The following is a 25642-nucleotide window of genomic DNA, read 5'->3' on the forward strand; positions in this document are numbered from 1 at the left end:
ACTGATCACTCACTGGTTCCATAGTTAAAAATATGAACTATAGATAGTATATTCCAGTTGCAGGGGGAAGCCAGGCATGGTGGCCTCAGACCTGTAATCCTAGCACTTGGGAGGCTAAAGCAGGAGAATCGCCATAAATCTGAGGCCTAAGCTACACAGTGGATTCCAGGCCAGCTTAGACTGCTGAGTAAGACCCTGGCTCAACAAAAGAAAACAGACCAAGAAAAAACTTTAGAGGCTGGGTATGGTGCCATACCCTTTAAACCTAGCATTCAGAGAGTTGGAGGTAGGCAGATCTCTGTAAATTCAGGCCATCCTGGTCTACAGAGTAAATTCTAGGCTAGCCAGGGCTACAGAGTAAGACCCTGTCTCCAAAAAAAAAAAAAAAAAAAAAAAGAAAAGAAAAGAAAAAGCTTTTCAGGTATAGTATTGAAAAGTGTATTACTGAGGCTGGGAGATGGCTCAGAGGTTGAGCGTCCTCACTGCTCTTCCAGAGGATCCAAGTTCAGTTCCCAGAACCCAAGTAACTATAGCTCTAGCTCCAGAAATCTGACACCCTGCTCTGCTATGGGCATACACATATGACATACATTAACAAGACACACAAAGACACAACACACACACACACACAAATAAAAATAATAAAAATAATAAAAATAAATCTTAAAAAAGGAAAAGGAAGTCAGGCATGGTGGCACACATCTTTAAAACCAGCACCCTGGAGGCAGAAGCAGGCAGATCTCTTGTGAATTCAAGATGGTCTGGTCTACACATTGAGTTCCAGGCCAGCGAGGGCTACATAGTGAGACCCAGTCTCAAAAACAAAAGAATATAAAATGACATAAATGAAGTACAAGCAACAAGTGTTGCAGGAATTCACACCCCTTTGTAAATACACAGTAAGTGCTGTACAGCAAAGCTGCTGCACTTTGCTGTGTACATCTTCACCCAGAACTAGAATATAAGTAGTAAACTAACCCTAATCCTAATGTATGTGGTATATGATAAGTGCTTAATACATTAATGATACTCTATGTTCTGTACAGTTAATATGCAACTTTTTTATTTATTAATTTACGTCTATGAGCATATTGCCTGCATGTGTGTAAGTGTACCTGTGTCATACAATGCCCTCAAAGATCAAAAGAGGGTACCAGATCCCCTGAAACTGGAGTTAGGATGGTGGTTAGCCACCATGTGGGATTCGAACCTGGTCCTCTACAAGAGCAGCCAGTGTTCTTAACCACTGAGCCATCTTTCCAGCCCCATGCAAACATTTTTTTAACGGATTACTACAAGCAGAAACTATGGTAGAGAATGGGGTTAGGAGTACATGAGATAGTATTTACCTCTGGAGTACTTCAGACTACAAAAAGTTGGGGTAGCTGCCATCAGGAAGTTCTATTAACCTGTTGAATGTCTCCCAGATGTTTGTTCTCAGAGAGAAGTGGGCCAGGTAGGTAAAATTTAGACCTGTACTGAATATAATTTTCTTCATTTCTTAGAGGAGAAAGCAACAAGAAGTAAGCTGTCCCTACTTTTTTTTTTTTTTCATTATGAGTGAGTTTGAGTGTATATCAGCATATATTTGTGTGAGTGCCTCTGGAGGCACTGGATCCCTTGGTGCTGGAGTTAACAGGTATTTGTGAGCCACAATATGGGTGCTAGGATCCAAACTCCTGGCCCTCTGATAGAGCAGCAGTAAACACTCTTAACTGCTGAGCCATCTCTCCAGCCTGTCTCTACTTGTTCCAGACCAGGCCACAGTGGCAACCCTAGTGGAGTGCTCTGTGCCAGCTATACCAGTCAGTTTGCACCTCCATCTTTACCTCTTTTGGCCCCAAGTGGAAGTCCCACTATTGTCTTCTCTCCACTCCTCACTCAAGGACTGAGCCACACTAGTCACCAGGCAGCCACCCTTCTGAAGTGCACACTGGGAACCCATGTTCTAGGCCTCTCAGGATTACCTGGCTTGAAGAGAAGACTCATCCCTAAAACTCTGAAAGGAGTACAGAGAACAAAATTCACCCTGGATGCAATGAAGAAAGAGCTAAGTTAAATTCTGAAGTTTCCCATCCTGGATTATTTTGGTTCTCCAAAATTCAATGTACACTACCAGATTAGTATTTTTCTATCTAGGAAAATTATTTTCAAAGTCCATGTCTTCCTCTGGCTTTGGACAAACTTTAACCATTCTGAGATCAGAACGTAACTCCTAAAAGGACAGCATCCCACTGCATGTAAGGAAAAAGCTCACCTTCATTTCCAGCCTTAAGCACTCTTATTAAAACTGAAATTTATTTCTTTAGAAGACAGTCAAGGCAGCAAATTAGCATCTTTGTATAATTTTTTTCTCAGGTTAGATAAGGAAACACTTGTGCATGCTAATGTTTCAGACTCACAGCTCTACCTTCTAACCTTTAGAGGCTTCAGGAGACTTTCATTTCTGCAATGTTAATAATTCTAATTACTTTCCTTTCTAATAGGTTCCATGAATTCTCTTCTGTCCTTTCAACCTCTCAGGGTTCATTCTACTCTTAGATTGTTCTTTCCTCATCTGCCCTTGATTCCCCTTCCTCTGTCTTCTCACCCTTAAATCTCCTTGCCTCAATGGACAAAAGTCTTGCCTTAGCACCCCCCATTTTTCTGACCTGGTATTTTTTCCTGTAGGAATGTTAATCAGCACGTGGGATTTAATTAATTCAGCAGCTAATTAGAAATGGGGGAGGAAGGGTGAGAGGAGGAAAGTGGGAGAGACAGACCCTACTTCAGTGCAGAAGGCACTGCAGATGGTTCTGGGTTGGCTGGCACCATGCCACTGCCCTCCAAACTCCCACCCCAACCCGACACATACAGCAAGGGGGGAGGAGCAAAAGTGAGGGGCATGGGCTGGCAGAGTCTCTAGACAGACTCATTCAGCATCCTGCCGCTGCTCTGTGCTGGGAGAGACAGATAGAAAGAAAAAGCAAAAGAATGGGAGGGGCTCAGACAGACCCGCCCTCAGGAAGAGCTAAAGAAAGGGTATCTGAACCCATCAGCCTCTTTTCTTCACCACTGGAAGAAGCCAAGAGCAAGGCTTGTTCGTCCAAAAGATAGAAGCATTTGGAGTTTACTGGCTCCCAAGGATCAATGAGGACACGATGGAAAACAGCCACTGATTCCATGGAGAAAAAGGGGTCACTTACTCTGGAAATCAGGGAGCTACTCTGCTGTCATTTTCTCCATTCCATGTTGTTTCCTCAGCATAAATGGGCAATGCGGAAACAGCTGCTGAAAGACGGGTGGGAGTGAGAGGGAGTGGGCATGGATGGGCAATGGGTGGACAAGAAAAGAGGTTTATAGGAAGAGGAACAAAAGGTATCACGAGAAGAGAAGGCAGAAGTGGGGGAAGGCAAAAAAAAAAATGGAGAAGGAAGAACTGGTCAAGGGTAGAGCCATGCTCGTCGCCAAGATGGACAGAGGGACAGGATGTCTGTGCAGAAGACTTCACATACTGATCTTACCCAGCCCAAGTGAGACAGAAGGGAGGGCAGCACTGCAGGGAGAGAGCAGAGGGAGATCCTTCTAGGGAATCAATCAAGCTACTGGAGATTGGGAACTGAACCCACAGGATCTTTCTAGATACTGGACATTACTGCCAAGCCAGGAATTTATGAAAAGCAAAGGAGAAAAGCTTCCAAATGAACAAAGAGGCTAAAGTGACAAGAGACTGCAGAATTCAATTCCAGGAGCTCCAGCGGGGAGATAGGTGAGGAATGGGATTCTTAGCAGCACCCAGCTGGCTCTAAGAGTGTCATCTGATACCCTGAAGGGAAATACATCCTTTAGGGAATTGACTTGAGAATTTGATAAGAAAGTGAAAATGCCTGGTTTCAGAAAACACCCTTTTGGTGGGAGGCTGGATCTAGAAAACTCTGAGACTTTAACACTCAACTCGGGAGGAGTTGTTAAAGAAGGCAGGAGGGTGGGCAGATCTCGTGAGATCCAGGCCAGCCTGGTTGCCATAGGCCAGTTGTGGCCACAAGGGAGACCATGTCTCAAAAAGACCAAAAACAATAAAAAATAAAGCAGGAAGATCTGTACCAGTGACAGACAAATTACCCAAGACTTGACTGAAGGAAACTGAGGAGGGTGTGAGTCAGATGAAGGTTTTTCTGGTTTTAACTGCCATACAGCTGATACAGTGGCAGAGGAGGGCCACTGTGGCCAAGAGATAGGGTCTTCCTAGCTAGGAATTCTGATTTGATCTCTTTACCACCTCGGGCTTCCTATAAAAGAAAGCAGTGAGTGAAGCAAAGTTGGAAAAGAAGAACTAGACATGCAGGAGGGCTTTCCATTCTCCATGGCCACCTGTTCTCCAGGGCCCACCTGTTCTCCAGGGCCCACCCATGGGGCTAACTCAAGGCTGCTGGATTAAACAAAGCAGTTCTGAGTAAGTTGCCACAGTCTTAGTCAGAGTAGAAACATATAAATGCTTTCCAAGTTTATTCCCTATTCTAGGTTTTAACCAGTAACAAAAATCTAAGAATGTTTGCCAATATGGACACAGTGATGATTTGACACTAGAGAGAAATTCTGTGAACGTTAAGGTTAGCTCATGGGAAGGAGATGGTCTAGTGAGCTTCACGTCATTTAAGTGATTCTGGGTTAAGGAATTTGCTGCAACTGAAAAGCAAAAGAAGAACAAAGAACAGAGTTTGAAGTACTAGTGTTCACCAAGCTCCAGAACCCCGAAGTATTTCTGAAAGGAAAGAAGGTTTAGGAAAAGGAGTATACTCATTAGTAACAAGGTCAAGTTCAACCTGGAGGGAGATTTTCTCCGCTGCCTTGACACCCTTAAGGCCCCGCCAATAGGTAAGGCCTGAGGAATCCTACCTCCTCACTAGTACCTCAGGTCCCTCAGTAGGCTTGGCCGGCTCATGCTAGCTCTCTCACTGTTGTCAGTCACTCTCAGCAGGCCTCCCAGACTCACTCTAAGGCTGTCAGTGATTCAGGGGATGAAACTGGCACATTGGTTTCCAAGAGGTAGTCAATGAAAAATCAGATTTAGCTATTAGAAGACAGAGGTTCCAATGGCAGCTCAGCTAATGACTTATTCAGATGGTCTTGAGCAAATCGTTTCCTCCTGTATCAGCGGAGGAAAACAAATTTTGACCAGGTTTAGCTACTGTACTTAAAACGCCTAAAGAAGTAAATGAAACTTAGGACTATTCCAAAATGTTCTAAGGTTGAAAAGTCTATCATTGTAACAAAAAATTTAACAACCCTTGCTTTTAAGAGAGAGACTGTAACAGGGATCTGTTACACAAGACTACTAACTGGAGTACCTGAAATAGGACAAGAGGTAATTAAGAAGGGCAGCAGAAAATTGTCAGCGGCAAACAGAGACCACTGGTGCATTCACCCCACCACTGTACTACAGGAAGGCAGGAGCAGCAAACAGGCAAGAACCTAGCACCTCCACGGCTCCGATGCAATAGTAATGATATGATACTCCAGCCCCTGCTTGGACTATGGCTCTCTATAGGGTTCTGGAAAAATGCCTGTCTTCCTAGTCCAGCAGTTAGCTCTCACTCACATAACTGGGTAGAAGTCAGTCATTACAGAATTGGCTAAGGAAGATCATCTTCCACCATCAGAAAAAAAAGGCCACACTGTCCATATTGTGGACAATTCCTACGATATGCACAAAGATACCACACTACTATCCAGGGAGTTACTAGGATGCTACTAACTCATAACAAATAATCTGTTAAGAGAAAAATTAGCCGTCCTAGAAATTGGATAACTTTATAATCAACAACACTTCTGAATTAGCGGAGGGGTCTGGGATATTAGTCATTCAACAAGAGCTCTCCAAATAAGACCATGAAGCAAGAATTAGATTAATGGTCTGATGAGTTTGGGCTCTATTCTGAAAGGGTAAACAACAAAGACATATGGGCTGAATGGAGCAGCCATGTAGATTCAGCTGAGGTGAAGGAGACATGGAGTAGAAAGAATAGAGAGGAAGCAGACTACACGAGTGAGCCAAGGACTTAGAGCCAGAGCACCCATCACTCGGGTGTCATAGCTTCCTGAGCAAGTACTTCTGAGGACTCCGAACTTCAACGACAGTATATTTCCTGGGGCCACACAAGCTTTGGAGCATAAGTATTCATCCAGTCTTCAAAGTGTAGGATGGGTAACAAAAACCAAAACTACAGCTACCCTAAAGAACCTAAACCAAAAGTTCTGAATGAACAAATGAGTATCTGCATCCTTTGTAAACATTTTTTATTAGTGTGTACATGTATGATGTGAATATGGACATGCCACAGCATGCGCATAAAGGTTGGAGAACAACTCTGTAGAGTTAGTTCTCCCCTTCCACCTGTATCTGGGTTCTGGAGATCAATCAGGTCAGTCTTGCGTGGCAAATGCTTTGCCCACTGAGCTTTCTTCCTACCCCAGCATATGGGACAGCTCATGTATATTCACATAACAGGACTTCTTACCAGCTAAACAGATGGAAGGGTTCCTTTCCTCCCTCACCTTCATCCACTTCACGATCTACTCTTCAATGCTGACCCCTTAGTTTTCCTATCCTGTTTTCTTTGAAACCACTCTCCTCTATAGTCCCCTCACAACAGGAGAGCCATCTGTAGGACACCATGGGTAGAGAGAGATAAACAAAAAGAAGAGGTAAGGTCCAGTGTAGATTTTAGATTAAGGGAGCGAAATGGAGATCCTGCAGACACACAGAGAAACAGAAACAGAGAAAGCCAAGTTGGAGCAGGAGAGGGGGAGGGGAAGATGGCACTGCAGAAAAAAGAGTGCCACAAAATTAATTTGAAGAAGGGAACAGTAGAGGAAACGCTGGTGGAATAACAATCAGGCAGTAGAGGGCCGGGGAAGGGGGATGACTGGTGAGAAGGAATGATGCTGGGGAGGAGGGACTGCCTGCAGAGCAAAAGCAGTAGCACCACCTACAGGTATGGGGAAGAGTTGCAGATAGCAACAAAGAGGCCCCCCACTTGGGCATAGGAGGCTGGGTGCTGGTGGGAAGGGAGAAGCCATGGCTCCTGCCCTTCAAACCATAGTAACACAGCACGCAGGCTACAAGAACAAACTGTACATGGTTCTCCTGGGAAGAGAGGGTCTTAAGGTAACAGAGGGAGAAGAGAGGACTCCTAGTTTTTTCCATTCCAAGGGGGCTTTTCCCCTCAGAATTCAGGCAGTGGAAAAGAGAAAGGCCTAAGGGGGATGCCAAGTTCTGAAAGGATGTGTCTGATTCTCCTTCCATTAGCTGGTGAAAGGATTTTATCTGTATTTCTAAGTAATTTTCTTTCCTCACTGGACAGTGGAGAGTACAGCTCCCTCTCTGGGACCATGGATGCCCCTCACTCAGCTGCTGCCCCCCACCCCCAGCATTGCCTTGAAACTCCCAACCACCATTAGAAAGCCCCAGGGAGCCACCAAGAAGAGGAAGGAAGGGCCCCCCCACCCAACCACCACTACCACTCAAACAGACCTAGGGGGAGGACAGAGCAATTTAAGAGAGAATGCAAAAGCTCTGCAGGAGGAGGGGGAAGAAATGGGATCAGTAGTATTTGTTGTGCTTCCAGGGAGGAAGGATCCGTCACATTTTTAATAATAATAAATACATGAAGACAGATTTGCCAGCACTGTTCAGGCTTGTTGAGAAGGGTGGGGGGAGGGGAACCAATGCAGCCGCAGAGGAGACCAATACCTCCCCCACCCCTCCCCCATCAGACAAGCTCAGTACTGCAGCAGCCCACCCCTCCCCCTCCAACTGCAGTCCTACACAGCCCACCCTTTCCATGGTCCCTTCACACAGCTCTGCCCCTCCCTCCTCTCTCTCTCTCTCTCTCTCTCTCTCTCTCTCTCTCTCTCCGTTGTGATTTTGGTCAAATGTATTGTAAGAACTCTCCCCCCCCCCCCCCTCTCTCTCTCTCTCTCTCTCTCTCTCTCTCTCTCTCTCTCTCTCTCTCTTCCTTCCCCACCCTACTCTATCCTTTCAGCACTGGCTCTCATTTTACCCTAGCACCAAGAAACCTAAACAACTACATCTTAGATCTGCTCGCCAATGCTAAAGTCCAGCTCTTTCCTGGCAGCATCCTTCACTACCTGACCACTCTCTCCCTCCATACAACACTCTACAAAGTCATCTAGCACATTTCAGCATTTCCTGGATCCCAATAAAAGGGACACTTTTTTTCTCCATTTTTATCTCAACATGACCTTCTTCCTCACACCCTTAAATATAATGGCTATCAAATTTGCTTGTGTTTGGGGGGGGTGTGTCAGGGCCTCAGGACTCAAGTGACTACTGCCACCTATTGACCTAAATTTGTTCAAGATGGACCTTTAATATACTGCTTACAGGGCATCAATAGCTTAAACATGCAAAGGCATGGCTCTTGGGGCTTTTCTGAGACCCTCTGAACAATGAGATCAAAGAAATACAAAAGCAAGACTGGGCAGAGAGCCAGATCAATGGTGCCTTTCTGTATGCACAGGCAACACAAAAGGCCCAAGGAATGAAAGAAAAACTCTAAGACCCCTCGAGAGCCTGGAAGAAAAGTAGAGGACAAAATTTTTCTCAAGCAATAGTACAAATCTTGTGCCGAACAGTACCAATGAGGTTACCATCCAAGAGAAGGTAGGATTTCACTAATAATAACTTCATCAGGTTGGCCAAATCCTTGGCAGGAATCTAGACTTTCAGAGCAAACAGATCCCAGTGACACTAAAGACTATGCCAATCCTTAAACAATCTGCACCGATCAGCAGTGGAGAGTGGACAGACTGGACTCTGAAGGGAGGGTGTCTTCACCATGCAGTTCAGTGGGTTGCAGTAGTTATGCACCTTCCACAGCCCAATGCAAAGTTTGAACTCTCCACAGTGCTGAATCCCAAGACACTGCAACAAGGTCATCCTCTTCTCTTTAAACAAACTGTATTTTTCTAGTAGGGTATTAATGAAGACTTTTTAGGAACCCCTGACAGATATTTCCCCAAACCTTCATAAAAATCCTAAGAAAGCAAAGTTTTTGAGGCAAAAACAGGACTCTGTCAAACTCTCTTCCCACTCCCTAAGGTGAAAAAAACTGAGGCAGAGAATATAAATTATTTGTACAGAAAAAAACCAAGACTTTTTCTAATATTTATTTTTATTAATTTATGTGTATATGTGTCTGTGTGACTGAATGCCATAGCATGCAGCTGTCCTTGGAGGTCAAAAGAGGGCTTTGGATCCCCCGGAGCTGGAGTTACAGGTATTTGTGAGCTACCTAATGTGGTTAGGAAGAACTGAACTCAGGTTCTCTGGAAGATCAGCAAGTGTTCTTAACCACTGAACCATCTCTCCAGCCCAGGACTTTCTTACTGTCACATGATAACCCTAACAGGTGCTCATGGGCTTTGACTTAGTAAACCCAGGAAATAATCTAATATCACTTGGTATTCATGCAGTCTGGAGGATGAAGAACAGAATTTGAATAGGAATTCAGGAAGTGAACAGAACAGCCATTAACCCTGAAATTCTAATCCTTAGTTCTCCATGCTAACAGTGGTGCTCAAACTGTATTCTATGGTGGTCTCGCGGTTCATGGGAGCTTCTCAGAAATCTTAAGAAGCTATAAGAATAAGGACCCCTCATCCCTACTTCAGTAAAGGTAACCTTACTTGTGTCTGCTTTTCATTGAAAATCTACATAAAATCCTTCTGAATATATTCTGTTGTTTAACAACTGTAGTACAAATATCCTCTGAAAAAAATTCTAGTAATTGTTGGAAGCCTTTTCTGAATGATGCCAAAAGGCCAGCGAATACATGTCGTGGAGTTAAAGACTCACTTAAATTATAAGGCCCAAGGTCAGTATCTGTTCTGCTTATTGATACAGCAGGAAGACCTGCACAGTGCAAAGCTTGTGGTTTCTGTGAAGGCCTCTAACAGACATGGGGCGCTAAGAAATGGAACCCCCAGAGTCCACCCGTCTTCACCTCCCCAGCACTGAAATTACAAGTGCACATACCATGCCTGCTGTTTTATGTGGGCAATGGGGACTCAGGCCTCATGCTTATGTGGCAAGCACTTTACAGACCATCTCCCTGACCTGATAAGATCTTTTTTTAAAAGAGGGGCTGGAGAGATGCTCAGTGGTTAAGAACACTGACTGACTGCTTTTGCAGAGGACCCAGGTTCGATTCTCAGCACCCACATGGCAGCTACAATCCTTAACTCCAGTTCCAGGGGAATCTGACACCCTCTTCTGACTTTCATGGCTTTGCACAACTGGACACACTCACATACATGCAGACAATACACTCATACATATAAAATAAAAAAAATAATAATTTTTTAGAAAAGGAAAAAGAAATCCCCTAATTTTTAAATCTCAACAAATTAGAAACATCAGCCAAACATGGTGGTGCACGCCTGTAATCCCAGAACTCAGGAGACAGAAGGTCAAGAGTTGAAGGTCATCCTCAGCACATAACAAGTTCAAGACTAGTCTGTCTCAGCTACCTGAGACCCTGTCTCAAAAAAAAAAAAAGTCAGAAACATGAGTTAGTAGTCCTATCAAAAGAATACAGTGGCTCTTACCAAAGCATCTTTAACGTAGCTTGGATATTTGGTTTTGTTGTTTTTTTGTGGTACTAGGAATTAAACCAGGGCCTTCCATATCCTAGGCAAGTATTCTACCTCAGAGCTCTATCCCCAGGCTTATTTTGAAACAGGCTCTGAATACATTTCCCAGGCTAGCCTTGATCTCACTATGTAGTGCAGACAGGCCTCAAACTTGCATTCCTCCTGCCTCACCCTCCTGAGAAGCAGATGTCACCTCATCTGGCTCCCAAAGTATATTTTAGCTGAACCACTTGTCAGTTCAGCTGGAAAGAAAACTCTCTAAATCTGGTTTTGGGGTTTTTGAGACAAGATCTCACTATGGAGTTTCATCTAAATGTATGAGGTCTTGGGGTACCACACAGGCCCCCTCAGATCTGCCAAGAACTAAAAGAAGTCCCAGAGTAAGCCCATCTGGGGCCATCCACAAAAACTCAAGACTTGGGCCGGGTATGATGGCGCAAGCCTTTAATCCCAGCACTTGGGAGGCAGAGGCAGGCGGATCTCTGTGAGTTCAAGGCCAGCCTGGTCTACATAGTGAGTTCCAGGCCAGCTGGAGCCACACAGAGATCCTGTCTCAAAAAGACCAAAAAATAAATAAATAAATAAAACCAAACCTCAAGACTCCAGCAGAGATACAAATGTACTTTTTAAAAAACTGGGGGGGGGGGGTAATGCACATGTGTATAGATATATATACCCATGCATATAGAGATGTGGGGTGTCCTGTCCTGCTCTATCGCTCTCCACACTACTTCTTTGAGACAGGGTCTTTCAATGAACCTGGAACTAAGGTGACAGGCAGCAGACCCCACCTGTTCTGTCTCCACCCCCACCTCTAGCACTGGGGGTTACAGGTGTGTGCAGTTATGCCTAACTTTATCATGCTTTGCTTTTTTAAAAAACTTATGTGTGGGGGGTGAGAGGCATGTAAAAGTCTAAGGAGAACTTTCAGGAGTCAGTGCTCTTCTTTCACCAGTGAGTCCAGGAAGCAAATTCAGTTTTGTTTTGTTTTTTTTGTCTTTTTGAGACAGGGTCTCCTTGTAGCCCCAGCTGGCCTGGAACTCACTATGTAGACCAGGCTGGCCTTGAACTCACAGAGATCCGCCTGCCTCTGCCTCCCGAGTGCTGGGATTAATGGTGTGCACCACCATGCCCGGCTGCAAATTCAGATTTTAAGGGTTGGCAGCAGGTCCCTTTACTCTCTGAGCCATGTCACCAGCCCCCAGTCCCCACATTTGACTTTTTACGTGGGTGCTGAGGATTCAAACTCATGTCCTCATGCTACACAGCAAGCACTCTTATTCACTGAGCCATCTCCCCAGCACCTAAAGGCTTCCTTTTATTTGTTTATTTTTTTGAACTATTGGGCTTGAACCTAGGGCCTCTTGAATATAAAGCAAGTGCTCTCTACCAGAGCCACAGCTCCAGACCTCAGGTGCACTTATTTATTTAGCTGAGAAAAATTAAAGGACAGAGATATTAGGCGATTTAACCACAAACACAGAATTAGAAGACAATCACAAATCTAGTCTTCTAATTTCTACCAGAGTGTAGTTTGACTAAAAATGGATTCTTGCCTCAATCAGAAAGAGTTTAAATCCAAACACAGAGGACTCAGAATCCACAAAGTTTTAGTGACATAATGACCTAAATTATATTCCTGTTGATGACAATAAAATCAGATGTTCACGAGACCTGAAGTCTTTTTAAAGACTCCAGTGAATTACTCACACAGACTCAGCTCATGTTATCTCTGTTTGCTTGTACCATCCAAAGTCCATGGGACTGCTCACTGCAGAGGTTATTCTCTGCTCAGAATGCAAGATCTCAGCTCTGCACCTTCTGCCAATCTCCTGACTTGGGTTTGGCTCATATTTCTGTGGGGCTTTCATTCTTTGGTATCACACTAGGAATTTTGTCTCCTTGCTTGATGGCATTCTTTTGCAGCTTTTAAAAGGGCTGGCTTTTCCTGATTCTGGTAAACAGGTCTCAGCTGAAGGGTCAAAGAAACACAAGACTATACCAACTCTTCATTCTAATCACTTCAGCTATTCTTTGAACATTCTCTCTTAAGCTGAGCACAGATCAGCTCTTATGATCATGCCATTTTAGAAAGAGAAGCATCCAAAAAGGTGGAGACATGCAAAACTGCCAACAGGGAACCAACCTGTCTGGTTTTTAATCAAGCACCACACATTTCCTGAGCCCCTAATGCCACCTGGTGGCCAAGCTGCATAGATCAACAAACCTAAATGCAACACATTTTAGATGCCTGTACAAAATCACAGGGAGTTGGGGCAACAGGGGTAGGAAGAACTGATTAGTCTAACTTCTCTTCTTTGTAAAATAGTCAATTTCCAATTCTAGGAAAAAATATATTATCAAAGAAAACAAAAAAACCAAACTCTCAAATGTCCCCAAAATATCATTCCCTTTCTACCACCTATTCACACACCAAGTCCAGTCATACAATATATGTGCAAAAGGGACTTTCATTCATAAGCAAAATCAATTTTTATTAGTAAAGTTCTTTCCACATTTCCAAGGCAAATTATAAAAGTCCAAGGAAAACACCTACATACAGTGAAGTTAGAAGCATCTCAGGATGACAAAAAGTACGTAAATATGTACACCCACAATCACCACCGCCTTCGTAGACCTGAAAGGGAAACCAAGAATGAGGCAAAGGACAGTTGGAAAAGCCGAAGGACAGAAAAAAGGGCCATCTAGAGAGAAGGCTCAACAGGGCAGGTTCTAGGCAGTGGTCTCTTCATCTTTGTAGGGGCTGAAGAGATGGCCCAGGCCTCCTGCAGAGGACCCAGGTTCAGTTCCCAGCATCCACGTGGCGGCTAAACCACCTGTTCCAGTTCCAGGGGCTCCAAATGCCCTCTTCTGGCCTCCATGGACATCACACACACAGGTGCATTTACATGCAGGCAAAACATTCACACACATAAATAAATCAAAAAATATTTTTTAAAAAAATACTCGCAAATGGAAATGGAATTAAACAGACCCTTCAGGTGATGCTTTTTTTTTTTTCCCAGTCTTTTTGAGACAGGGTCTCTCTGTAGCTCCAGCAGTCCTGGAACTCACTATGTAGACCAGGCTGGCCTTGAACTCACAGAGATCCACCTGCCTCTGCCTCCTGAGTACTGGGAATGCTTTTATAATTCTATTTACAGATACCAAAACATGAGCTGTGGGACCTTTAGAGATGTAATCCAGAGTTGTTTTGTGAGTGGCACTGATTTCTAGCTTGGGAAAGAAGAAAAACAAAAGCCTACCTAAAGAGATTAATGCACAGTATGGGAGAGATATTTGGGGGATAGGCAAGACACAGGATAACAATTCTGAGAGGTGGTAACCCAACTCAAGTTTTCCAACCTGTACTTCACTACCTTCATCCTAGTGGTTCACTGACCTTTTTTCTTTCGACCTTTCTTGGGTATCTTCTTTCGTTTCTTAATAGGATTCTGATCCTGGAGACAAACAAAGAAGTGAAGCCAAGGCAGGGCATCTCTAAGCTGTAACACTCCTTTCCAAGGACACTGTACTAAGCCCACATACATCTGGCTGGAAGCAGGTCAGATGCCTGCTGTATCTCCACCTTACCTCATCTAGATGAGCAGCTCCTCCTGTCAATGCACTGATGTCACTGAAGTGCGTCAGGGAATGAAGTTGTGAGCTCATAACACTTGCTCGCCTTCGCCGTCCTTTCTCTTTCTTACTAACACTTAAACGTACCATCATGCTCTCCTCATAGTTAATTCTGCCAGAGAAAGAGTTTCCAGAAGGTTCAGACCAGGAAAATGGAAAGCGTAACCTAGAACTTGGGCCCAGGCATCTACTCATCCTCATCAGAATCCTTAGGACATTATACAGACCAACATAGTATTTAGTTAAGGACATGCAATGTTCACTAACAAACACCCTCATGGAAAGGTCCTCTCCTAGGTCTTCCCTGACCCCCAGAGATGAATATGTAGACCACCCACACAACTACTTAAAATCTACTGCAGAAGTCTTACATTTCAGCTCTATAAAACAGGATTTCTTGAATGGGCCCTTTCATACAGCCCATCAACTACAAAGATGATATATGCAGCAATATGTGACAGGCCTGCATTCAACTGAGTTGTTTTTCTACTGTTTTCCTAAATTCACAGAGTATTCTTCCATGTCACTACAAAAACCTGCCCTTCTTTATTGCCTTCTATCCAAGAGTGAGATTGTGACACTGACAGTGAACCGTGGCCTGGGAAAGTAGAACTGAATATGTTCTTTTTCTACATAGCATTTGCTTGAGCCTAAGCAGACGGAGGGAAGAAGAAAACAAAACACCCACTCCTGACCTAGCTCTTGTCTGTACTTCAAACTCCTCAACCTTACAACCCTCATTCCAAGTCTTCCACTCCGCTTTCTGTATAATTTTGGTTTCCTTGGTGCCAGACTTAATCAATTCATCCAAAATTTGAGGACAGATCTCTACAGATTTGACTCCAACAACTCAGACCTATGTTGATCCTCCTGACTCTGGCGAGTAACATGAGGATGCCGAGCATCACGAATTTCCTCTGGAGCATCTGAGTATTGCTCTTTAAGTTCACGAATAACAGAACTGCTAAGTGCCCGTCTCTTTGCTCGTTCCAGACGCTTTTTCTCTCGTTCAGCTTCTGTTTCATCTATGTGATAAAAATTCACAAGGGTTACCCTGGAATAAAGAAAAGGAAGCAGGAAAAAAACAAACAAACAAAAAAAAACCTCCCATCAAGGAGGCAACAGCTTATACCATAGTGTACGGGAACCAAGCGTGGTGGAACATATTTCTTAGACACTCCTTTCACAGATTTCTTCCCTGAAGCCTCAGACTGGCCATCCTCTGCTTCATCTCCCTCTTCATCCTCAGAGCTTAACTACAAAAGAAAACAATGTTTACAAATTTACAAAGGTTTAGGCAGACAAGTGAGAAGAAACCTCAATGCTGGATGACCCAGGGAAGACAGGCAGGAAGGAAACTTCATACTGGAGCCCTTAAGCCACAAGTTGGAAAGAGAATCCTAAGAGATGCAGGATTATCACAGGGTACACAGGGCCCCCTTTGGGATGTTTTCCTTCAGGAAAACCAGGAGGACAATACAAACCTCTTACCTTGCTCATCAAATTGCTGGGATGAGGCTTAAAACGAAGTGGGTCACTCTCACCTGAAATGTGAAACCCAAGAGATTTTACAAGATTTGGAACTTATACTAATCCTACAACTTTATGATGGTCTTTCCACTTACTGAGGCTGCCTGTCACTGCAGTCTTGACTAGTTTGTCAATTTGATACTTCAGTTTTTGGTCCAAGGGACGAAGTTTTTCCAAAACCTACAATGTGGTGATTAAAAATGATTAAATTTCCTTTCCTAAATCAAGTACACACCAGAATCCCTGTGTTGTTGCATTGGCAACTACAACATTCACAAGTAGAACAAATGAAGACAAAAATACTTTTTATCTTTACTCAAGTAAGAGAATACCCCTTAAGTGAGAGATACTTCGATAGCCCTGGAGTTCAGGATTTAGAAACTAAGACCCCTACGGTGCAAAAGCCTCGTACCGTGCGAATCTCCACCAGCCTCAAAATTGCAGCATGTCCCCGAAGAGAACCTCCTGAAGCTTTGTCCAGGATGAGGTGGCTCAGATCCATAAGGTACATGAGCAACAGCTGGTCTTTTACTTCCAAGAAGCTGAGACCCTAAGTTAAACCAAACAGTAAGAAACAGATTTAGTTTTAGCCAAGAAATCAGAAGTAGCTACAGCAAATATTAGGATAAGGCTTTTCCAATTGGTTCACGTCAGGTGTCTGAAATACGTCTCTCCTCATCTGCAGTCTTGTATTTTAGTTTCTGTGGTTACTCAGTAAACTGCAGTCCAGAAATACTAAACAAGTAGTGGCTCATGCCTCTCATCTCAGTACTCAGAAGACTGAAACAAGAGGATTGTCACAAATTCAAGGTCAGTCTGGGCTATGGAGAACTTAATTCATGTAGTACAGGCTAGTCTCAAACTCACTACATAGCTGAGAATGACCTTGAATTCCTGATCCTCCTGCCTCCACCTCCCAAGTACTGAGATTAGAGGTGTGAGCCACCACAACTGGTTTTATGTGGTGCTAGATTGAAGCACGGCAAGTCCTCTACCAACTGAGCCACATCTACAGCTCCTTACTTGGTTTTTAAACAGGTCTCATGTACCCCAAGCTGGTCTGGAACTCTGTATGTAGCTGGGGATAACCTTGGAAATCATGATACACCTGCCTCTATCTCCCAAGTGCTGGGATTACAGGTATGTGCCGCCACACTTACTCCAGTTAATGCTTTAAATTATGTATTATTCTATTGTGATGAAATCTTGTGTCTATCTCACTCCATTCCACCTGGGATATGAATCATCCACAAAGCTAATGCTGTCAGTCATTTAGCAGCCACCTCAGTTCAACTGTCATATCACAGCACTATTATCCCAGCAACCCTCCTTAATAACTCCCCAGCATATACCTAGGAGCAGTGATGAAAAAGCAGCAGGGCATAAATTGCAGAAGGACAAAAATACCCTGGTACCAGGGAGCAAAACTCAGGTCGCATGGGAAAAAATACAGCATATATTAGATTTGTGGCAGGAGATGGTGGTGCAAGCCTTTAATCCCAGAACTTGGGAGGCAGAGGCTGGTGGCTCTCAGTAAGTTCCAGGCCAGCCAGGGCTGCATTTAAAAAAGATCCTGTCTACAGACTAAAAATAAAAATAAAATAAATTGCTATTGTGATTCAGGCAGTCACTATCAGGTCTTGATATGTACCCCCATGGACAAGGGGGGGAACTACCACAGCCTCAAGAAGTAGCTGCACCAAAAAGAGCCAAAAGAGAAAATTATGGTAACACAACAGAAGCAAGCATAAAAAATTATGCAGAGTGTGAAAATCATGCCAGGCATGGTGGCATACACCTTTAATTCCAGCACATGGGAGGCTGAGGCAGGCGGATCTCTGTGAGTTCAAGGCCAGCCTGGTCTACATAGTGAGTTCCAGGACAGCTGGGGCTACAGGGAGACCCTGTCTCAAAAAGACCAAAAAAATAAAAATAAAAATTACTCCTCCCCCAAATTAATCAAAATAATGATCAATTTTATCCTCATTACAGACAAAACACATGGTTTATATACTGGTATGGAACTAAAAGCTGTAGAGTGTTTATAACATGGTCCCAACTGGGAATGGGGTATATGATACATACATTAAGTTTATTTTTACTATGAGCTGGAAGAGGTGACACACACCTTTAATCCTAGCACTCAAAAGACAGAGGTAGGTAGACCTCTGACTTCAAGGCTAGCCTGGTCTACACAGTGACTTACAAGCCAGCTGGGGCTACAGGGAGACCCTATCTCAAAAAAAACAAAATTCAAACAAACAGGGAGCTAGAGCTCAGTGGTTAAGAGCAACAGTTGCTCTTATAGAGGACCTGGGTTTGATTCCTAGCACCCACATGGCAGCTAACAATCATCCACAATTCCCATTCCAGGAGAATCACACACCCCCTTCTGACCTCCACAGGCATTGAATGGGAGAATCACACACCCTCTTCTGACCTCCACAGGCATTGCGTGACACGGGTGCACTTAACTACATGCAGGCAACACACTCATACACATAATAAAGATCAAAAAAAATTTTTTTTTAAACCCAAACAAAAAAATTCATTTTTATTGCTTTTAAATTATGTATTTTTGTGTGTGTCTATGTGCACATGAGTGCAGGTGCCCTCGGAGCTTAGAAGAGAGCATCAGATTTCCCTGGATAGGCAGTTGTGAACTTCCTGATGTGGGTGCTGGGAACTGAACCTGAATCCTCTGTAAGAGCAGTGGGGTATGAGTTCTTAACTGCTAAGCCACCATTCCAACTAGATCATATTGATTTTTAAAATATCTTTTTGCACTTTTTATGTATCCTCCAAATTCCCAAAATTAAAATTGTGTTATAGGGTTGGAGGGTGTAACTTATCTAGCATTTGGAAGGATTTAATCCCCATCACCACAAAAAGAAAAAAAAAAAAACCCAAAACTCCAAATGTTATAGATTTAAAGCTATAGAAAAAAAATCAAAGAAATTATGAGTATTATTATTTTGGTCTTTTTGAGACAGGGTTTCCCTCTAGCCCCAGCTGACCTGGAACTCACTTTGTAGACCAAAATGGCCTTGAACTCACAGAGCTCTGCCTGCCTCTGCCTCCCAAGTGCTGGAACTAAACGCAAGTGCCATCACGCCCAGCTTATTAAATTTTTTTTTTTTTAAAAGATGGGGTCTCCCTGTAGTCCCTGCTGGCCTGGAACTCTCTAGATAGACCAGGCTGGACTTCATCTCACAGAGATCCCCTTGACTGGGATTAAAGGCATGCGCCACCATGACCAACTTAAAAGTTAAAATTTTTAAATGAAATAAAATAATATGTACAGCATTTACTTAAGTTTGTAGTTATTAAAAAGACAGGTAAGTCATGATTGCATAAAATGATATTACCAGTCCACAGCACTGGGAAAACGTACTTCAGATGGGTTAAATACTTGGGTCAAAATTACACAGTAAGAGTATAAATCAGAGTCATACTCCAACACCTAAGTCCTGGATACAACATGTTTAGCTCTTTATATCAGCCCTAGTGCAGTACAGATGAGCCTTTGACAAGTGGAGTTTCAATTCTGAAGTAGGCATCTGGCAGTCAAATATTGGTTAAGTCACTTAACCCTGGACTGCAATCTCCCCATCTGCAGCATTCTTCCTGCCCTAAGAAAAATTACAAGACAAACAGGATTAACACGAAAGCACTCTGTTCCAGGCATGGTGGCGCACACCTTCTATCTCATCACTCTGGAGGCAGAGGCAAACAGATCTCAATGAGTTCAAGGTCAGCCTGGTTTACACAGTAAGTTTCAGGCCAGCTGGGGCTACAGGGAGACCCTGTCTCAAAAAAAGAACAAAAAAAAGAAAGCACTTTGTTACCTGTAATACAGTTTATAAATGTCTTTGGTCATAAAAGATGAGCTAGTAAGTATCTGTTCTATGAATATATAAAGCTGGGTGTGGTGGCGCACGCCTGTAGTCCCAGCACTTGGGAGACTGAGGCAGGAGGATCTCTGTGAGTTCAAGGCCAGCCTGGTCTACATAGGACAGCTGGGGCTACAGGGAGACCCTGCTTCAAAAAGACAAAAAAAAGATAAGCTTGTAAGTATCTGTTCTATGAATATACAAATACATAATAAAGCATGCTAGCAGCCCAGCACTAAAATATATCAAACAATAGTACCCAGAACCAAGACAGGAAAGAATGAAAAGTGGGCTCTTATAAACTTGAGCATACCAAACTCAAACTGGGCTACAAGCATGTGAAAAAAACAAAGGCTAAAAAAAAGAATAATCACAATAATAATAAAGAAATAATAAGCAGTAAGAACAAAAGCAAATGATGATGAGGCTGGAGAGATGCCTCAGTGGCTAAGAGCACTGGCTGCTCTTGCAGAGGACCTAGGTTCGAGTCCCAGAACCTACATGGTAGCTCAAAACCATTTGTAGCTCTAGTTCCAGCGAACCTGATACCCTCTTCTGGCCTCTGTGGGTACCAGATATGAAGTCCACATACATATATGCAGGCAAAACACTCATACACATAAAGTAAAAATACATTTTTAAAAGCAAATGATAGGAAAGAAGATTATTTAAAATGGTGTTAGCATTCTAAAAACACACAAATCTGCTGTAGCTCTCATGGCTAAAAATCATTTGTTTTGCCAGGTGTGGAGGTACACAGAGCTTGTGAGAGTGAGGGTAGCCTAGTCCAAATAGGGAGCTACAGGCTAGCTGGAGCTAGAAGGAGACCCTGTCTCAAAACAAAAAATGTTCAGACTATGACGATTTTCACATTTCTGTTTACCCATGAAATTAGTTATCTTGGGTCAAAAGCTCAATTTATGAAACGGATAACCAAGCATGGTAGTGCATGCCTACAACCCCAGAACTTAAGAGCTGGAGGCAGGTGGATAATCACAAGTTTGAAGCCAGCCAGGGCTACACAGCCAGACGCTGTTTCAAAAGACCAAATAAATAAAGCAGTTTTCCAGTCCAAGCAGTACAAGAAGTCCAGAGTTACTCTTCTGTACTAACACCAACAAGTCCAAGAATCACCTATCATGTTTTGATTTTATTTTATTTATTTATTTATTTTTTTTGGTATTTTTGAGACAGGGTCTCCCTGTATCCCCAGCTGGTCTGCAACTTTCTATGTCTATAGACCAAGCTAGCCTCAAACTCACACAGATCCACCTGCCTCTGCCTCCCGAGTGCTAGGATTAAAGGTATGAGCCACCACACCTAGCTTCAAATTTTAATTTGAAACTAGCATCATTATTTCATTGCACAGCTATAATCCTAGCACTTTGGAAGTACAAGCAAAAAGATCATGAGTTCAAAGCCAGCCTGGGCTGCTTAGCAAGCTTCCATCTCACAAAAACAGAAGGGGAAAAGGTCCAAGAAAGAGAAAAACTATGATGCTTCACGTCAGGATGCGCCATCTCAGACGCACCTTTGATGCTTCACGTCAGGATGCGCCATCTCAGATGCAGCTTTGATGCTTCACGTCAGGATGCGCCATCTTAGATGCAGCTTTTGTCAATTTCTTTTTTTTTTTTTTTTGTATTTTATGTCTACAAGTGTTTGGCCTGCACATATGTAAATGTGCCACTTGTATATAGTGCCGGTGGAGGGCCAGAAGAGGGTGTAAGCTCCCCCAGAGAACTGGAACTGGAATTCTAGGTGGCTTTTAGCTGCCATGTGAGTACGGAGAACCAAGTCCTCTGCAAGAGCAGCAAGTGCTTTTAACCACCGAGTCATTTCTCCAGCCTCTTGTCAATGGTATCTTACCACAGATTAATGACATTTTTATCCACAAGTGTTATTTTCCAAAATCCCCAATGGATGTTTGCAACGGCAGACAAAACTGAATCCTACATACACTGTTTCTTCCTATGCATTTATTTATTTTTAATTTTATTTATTATCTTTATTTTATGTGTATGTGTGTATGGCCTGCATGTAGGTAAGTGCACCCGTGTCGTGCAATGCCCGCGGAGGTCAAAAGAGGCTGTCGGATCCCCTGGGACTGGAGTTATGGATAGCTGTTAGCTGCCATGTGGGTGCTGGGATTCGAACCTGGGTCTTCTGCAAGAACAATCACTGTTCTTAACTGCTGAGCCCCTTTTCCTATGCATTTATTTAGTGATAAATTTATAAATCTGGAACAATAAAAGATTAGTAACTAGTAATATACAATAATTTTAACAATAAAAGCTATTTAAAATTTATGAGGTACATCTAAAATTTTCCATTTAGTATTTTCAGACTTCAGTTAAACTCAGGTAAGGGAAATCATAGAACATGAAGGGACAACTGCATATAAAACTAGCATGGCCCCAATTAATACTGCCTAAGATTAGATGAAACAAAACAGCAATTCCCCAACTGGCCTACAAGGCTCCTGAGTGACTGCTTTTCCAGTCTGTCTTCTACCCACATCATACATACAAAATGGGTGTATCTATCCACAAAAACCATTTACTTCCTTCCCCAGAACACCGAAATGTTTCAAGGCTTTTGCGCCACTGTACCTGAGAGAACCTCTGACTCGTACTTACTACTCAAAATCCATTATTTCTGACATGCTTTCCTTGACTCTCTCTGCTCCTCTGGAAGCTAATCTCTCTCCTCGGTTGGCACATCTGTCTGTCTCTCCGTGGCTCACTGCTATCTGTCTGATCTGCCTTCCCTACTAGACTCCTGCACTGAAACCACATACTCATCTCTGAAGCTTTTAGGACACATAGCTTGTGCGAGGGGATACTCCATCTTCAAGTACTCTTACCTTCTCTGTAGAATATGTCCCAGCTTGAACTTTTTTTGTCAGTGCTTGTACTTGTGCAGTTACAGCCGTCACCTGAAATTAGCCACATTGCTGACTAGACAACATGTCTTTGAATTGTGAAGGGCAAACACTAAATAACTTGACCTAAAAGTTATCTGAATTGTTGCTGAACAGAACTAAACAGAGGGTTCAACATTTCCTCCGGAGGTAGAGAAAAACTTTGAGTTTCTTTCTAAAGCTGGGGGAGAGATCTCCAACAAAACAAAAGGGGATGAGGAGAGGTCAGTGGAGATGGGAATTGGAGTTTTATCTGTACCGAGAACTTACAACACATAGCTCTACATAAATGTGCACTAAATGGCACTCACAGTGCGTATCATGTCACTATTCCCAACATGGCTCCTTGGTTATTTGAATAAAGAATCCTGAATGTAACTATTATACACACATGTATTCGTTTTCTGTACTTCTTTGGGTGACGAAATCAATTACTTTGAACTATAGTATGAAAGGTTTCTATTAAATCATTTTACACTTTTGAGGTGTTTTGTGGTATTCAAATATCTGCCCTGAAATCGACAGTTTGGGAGTGAAATATACAAAGTTGCCTAATTTATCCCAAAGGGAGGCCACTACGCACCTGCTCCTGGAGGTTTTTCAAAAGTGTGACGGCACTTGAGATGTCTGACTCCAGCGTCTCCTACAGAGAGGATGGGACAGAAAGATTCTTTCCTTAGAACGAGCGAGGAGGCGCTCCCGGCATGCTAAAGGGCAACTTGAGGCAGGCCCCGTGTCCCGGTCGCCGGCCACGTCTGCCCCGCCGCTCTGGCAACTTCACCACCATCCCCCACATCCGCTGAGAAGAAATACGTGCACCGTAGCCCCGAAAGCAAACAGCTAAAAAGTACTCACCGGCGCCGCCATTTTGGCAAGGCCCTCCTCTTCCGGTGCCAAACTTCCTGGGCGCAAACCCGTAGTCTCAGGTTTGACCGACAGCCGCCGCATGCAAATTTAAGCCAATAGGAATAGGAGCTATTCCACTTCCGCCTACACAGAGGCGGGCCCTCAAGTAGCCAATGGAATGAAGAAACTGACTAAATTCGTCAGACCTAGAGGCGTAAAGGATGGTCTCGGACCGAAGTATGTGATTAGTGGTTTCTGGAGAGCGAGTGAAGCTGTACCAATAAAAACTATGCAAATGGTTGATTGAAGGTTAGAAAGACCAATGGGAAGAAGGCATTAGCTGAGGGGCCTGAAAGCCTATTGGCTCCCGGATGCCGCAGTGCCAGTCTTTTCCACTGCGTTTTCCGTAGTGCCCAAGCCGGCCGCAGGGTGGCGGGCTGGACTCTGGGCGTCCGGTCGTCTGTGACAGTCCTTGTGTGGCCGTGGAGCCTTTTTCTTCGGTCAATAGGACCGTGGAGCTCGGGGGGCCCCAAAGCACGGTTTAGAAAATGGGCCGCCCTCGTGTGTACTGCGGGCGCTGCGAAAAGGCGTCAGGTGCAGCCCCGCACCCTTTTAGAATCTGGTTCAAATCCAGGCTGTGCACATTTCCGCTGTCCGGCTCATCTTTCTCACTATCTTCCAGAATGCCAGCTCCGTCCCTCCTCATTGGCTGGTGGGCAGTCACTGTTACCATCATACGGCACTGAGAGAGCAGGGATGCTCTTGGATTTTTTTTTTTTTTCCTCCCCACAACAGTGGAACTCACCTAGAACTGGAAATCAGGTCTGAGGTGGAGGTGTTTTCTAGAATCAAAAATAATTCCCTTGGGTCATGCAGCCCGCGTGGAAATACCCTAGTTTCTATGCCCTTGGGGATGCCCGAAATTGCAGGAGACTTTGACAGTGATTTGCTATTTTTGGTCCATCGGGAGGCGCTTAATCAATTAACCAATAGTTTTCATACGTTTATTGATTTTTTTTTTTTTTTGGCATGCATTTATTGTGTGTGCGGCGGACACTAAGAGGTCAGAGGACAACTTGAGGGAGTCGGTTCTCTCCTGCCATGTGGGTCCTGGGGATAGAATTCAGGTTTGGCTGCAAGCGTCTTTACCCGCTGAACCATCTCTCCATGCTTTTTTGTAGATTCATCAGGATTTATTTATGAAATTTCAACTTCAACATAAGTCTTCATACCCGATACAAATAAGCTCTTTCTTGGAACTTGGAATTTGTTCATAGGCATTATGAAAAACATGAAAAACTATTACAATATCTGAGAAAATAAATTACATTGCCATATTTTTTATTATTAAAATACCAACACTCCCGTGTTGCAAGAAAATCTTACAATTAACAATATAAATCTTTGCAAATATATTCCACATTCAACCAGCAAGCAAGGAACACAAGATCTTTGATTTGACGCATAACATTTACAAGAATATACTAAGCAAAAAAAAAATGTTTTTAATTTTAGCAGTGGGGTCTTGCTATGTTGCCCAGGCTGACCTCCCAAGTACTGATAAAGGCACACACAACCTTGCCCACTGCAAAATTTTTAACATCTTTATCAAGGTTCAATACACAGGCCACACAATCCAGCATTATTTTGTTTTATTTTTATTTCATTGAGACAGAATCTGGCTATGTACCTCTATTTACCTGGAACTCTCCATGTGGACTGTACTAGCCTTAAACTTGCTGCATTTCTCCTGCTTCTGCCTCCCAACTGCTGGGATTTCAGGATGTACCATCATGCCCAGCCTCAATTCAACATTTAAAGATGGTAAGCCGGCCCAGTGGGTAAAGGCGCTTACCATTAAGCCTGATGACCCAAGCTCAGTCTCCAGGATCCACATGGTAGAAGAGAACCAACTCCTGAAAGTTTTCCTCTGACTTCACACACACACACACACACACACACACACACACACACACACACACACACACTGAAAAAAAGAACACAATTCCAAGGTTTTCAGTGTATTCACAAAGTTTTGCAAATACCACCATAGTCATTTTTAGTACATTTTTTACAACCTGGAAAAAAAATACCTATCAGTAGCCATTCTCTCTCTCTCTCTATCTCTCTCTCTCTCTCTCTCTCTCTCTCTCTC

General features: G+C 43.4%; 1 protein-coding gene across 1 annotated transcript; it reads right to left on the minus strand.

The window, feature by feature from the left end:
• Positions 1 to 13130: 13130 nt before the first annotated feature.
• Positions 13131 to 23552, minus strand: Ngdn (neuroguidin). Its single transcript, XM_008839870.3, has 11 exons — positions 23497 to 23552; positions 23225 to 23284; positions 22585 to 22656; positions 16238 to 16375; positions 15921 to 16005; positions 15787 to 15839; positions 15428 to 15551; positions 15152 to 15320; positions 14251 to 14407; positions 14060 to 14117; positions 13131 to 13294 (listed from the first exon to the last, which is right to left on the minus strand). The coding sequence occupies exons 1-11, from the start codon at positions 23506 to 23508 to the stop codon at positions 13275 to 13277; spliced, it is 948 nt and encodes a 315-aa protein (XP_008838092.1). The 5' UTR covers positions 23509 to 23552; the 3' UTR covers positions 13131 to 13274.
• Between the last annotated feature and the right edge of the window lie 2090 nt (positions 23553 to 25642).

The sequence above is a fragment of the Nannospalax galili genome, unplaced genomic scaffold (assembly GCF_000622305.1).
Source record: "Nannospalax galili isolate Female #2095 unplaced genomic scaffold, S.galili_v1.0 scaffold1119, whole genome shotgun sequence".
In the NCBI taxonomy this organism is placed as follows: Eukaryota; Metazoa; Chordata; class Mammalia; order Rodentia; family Spalacidae; genus Nannospalax; species Nannospalax galili.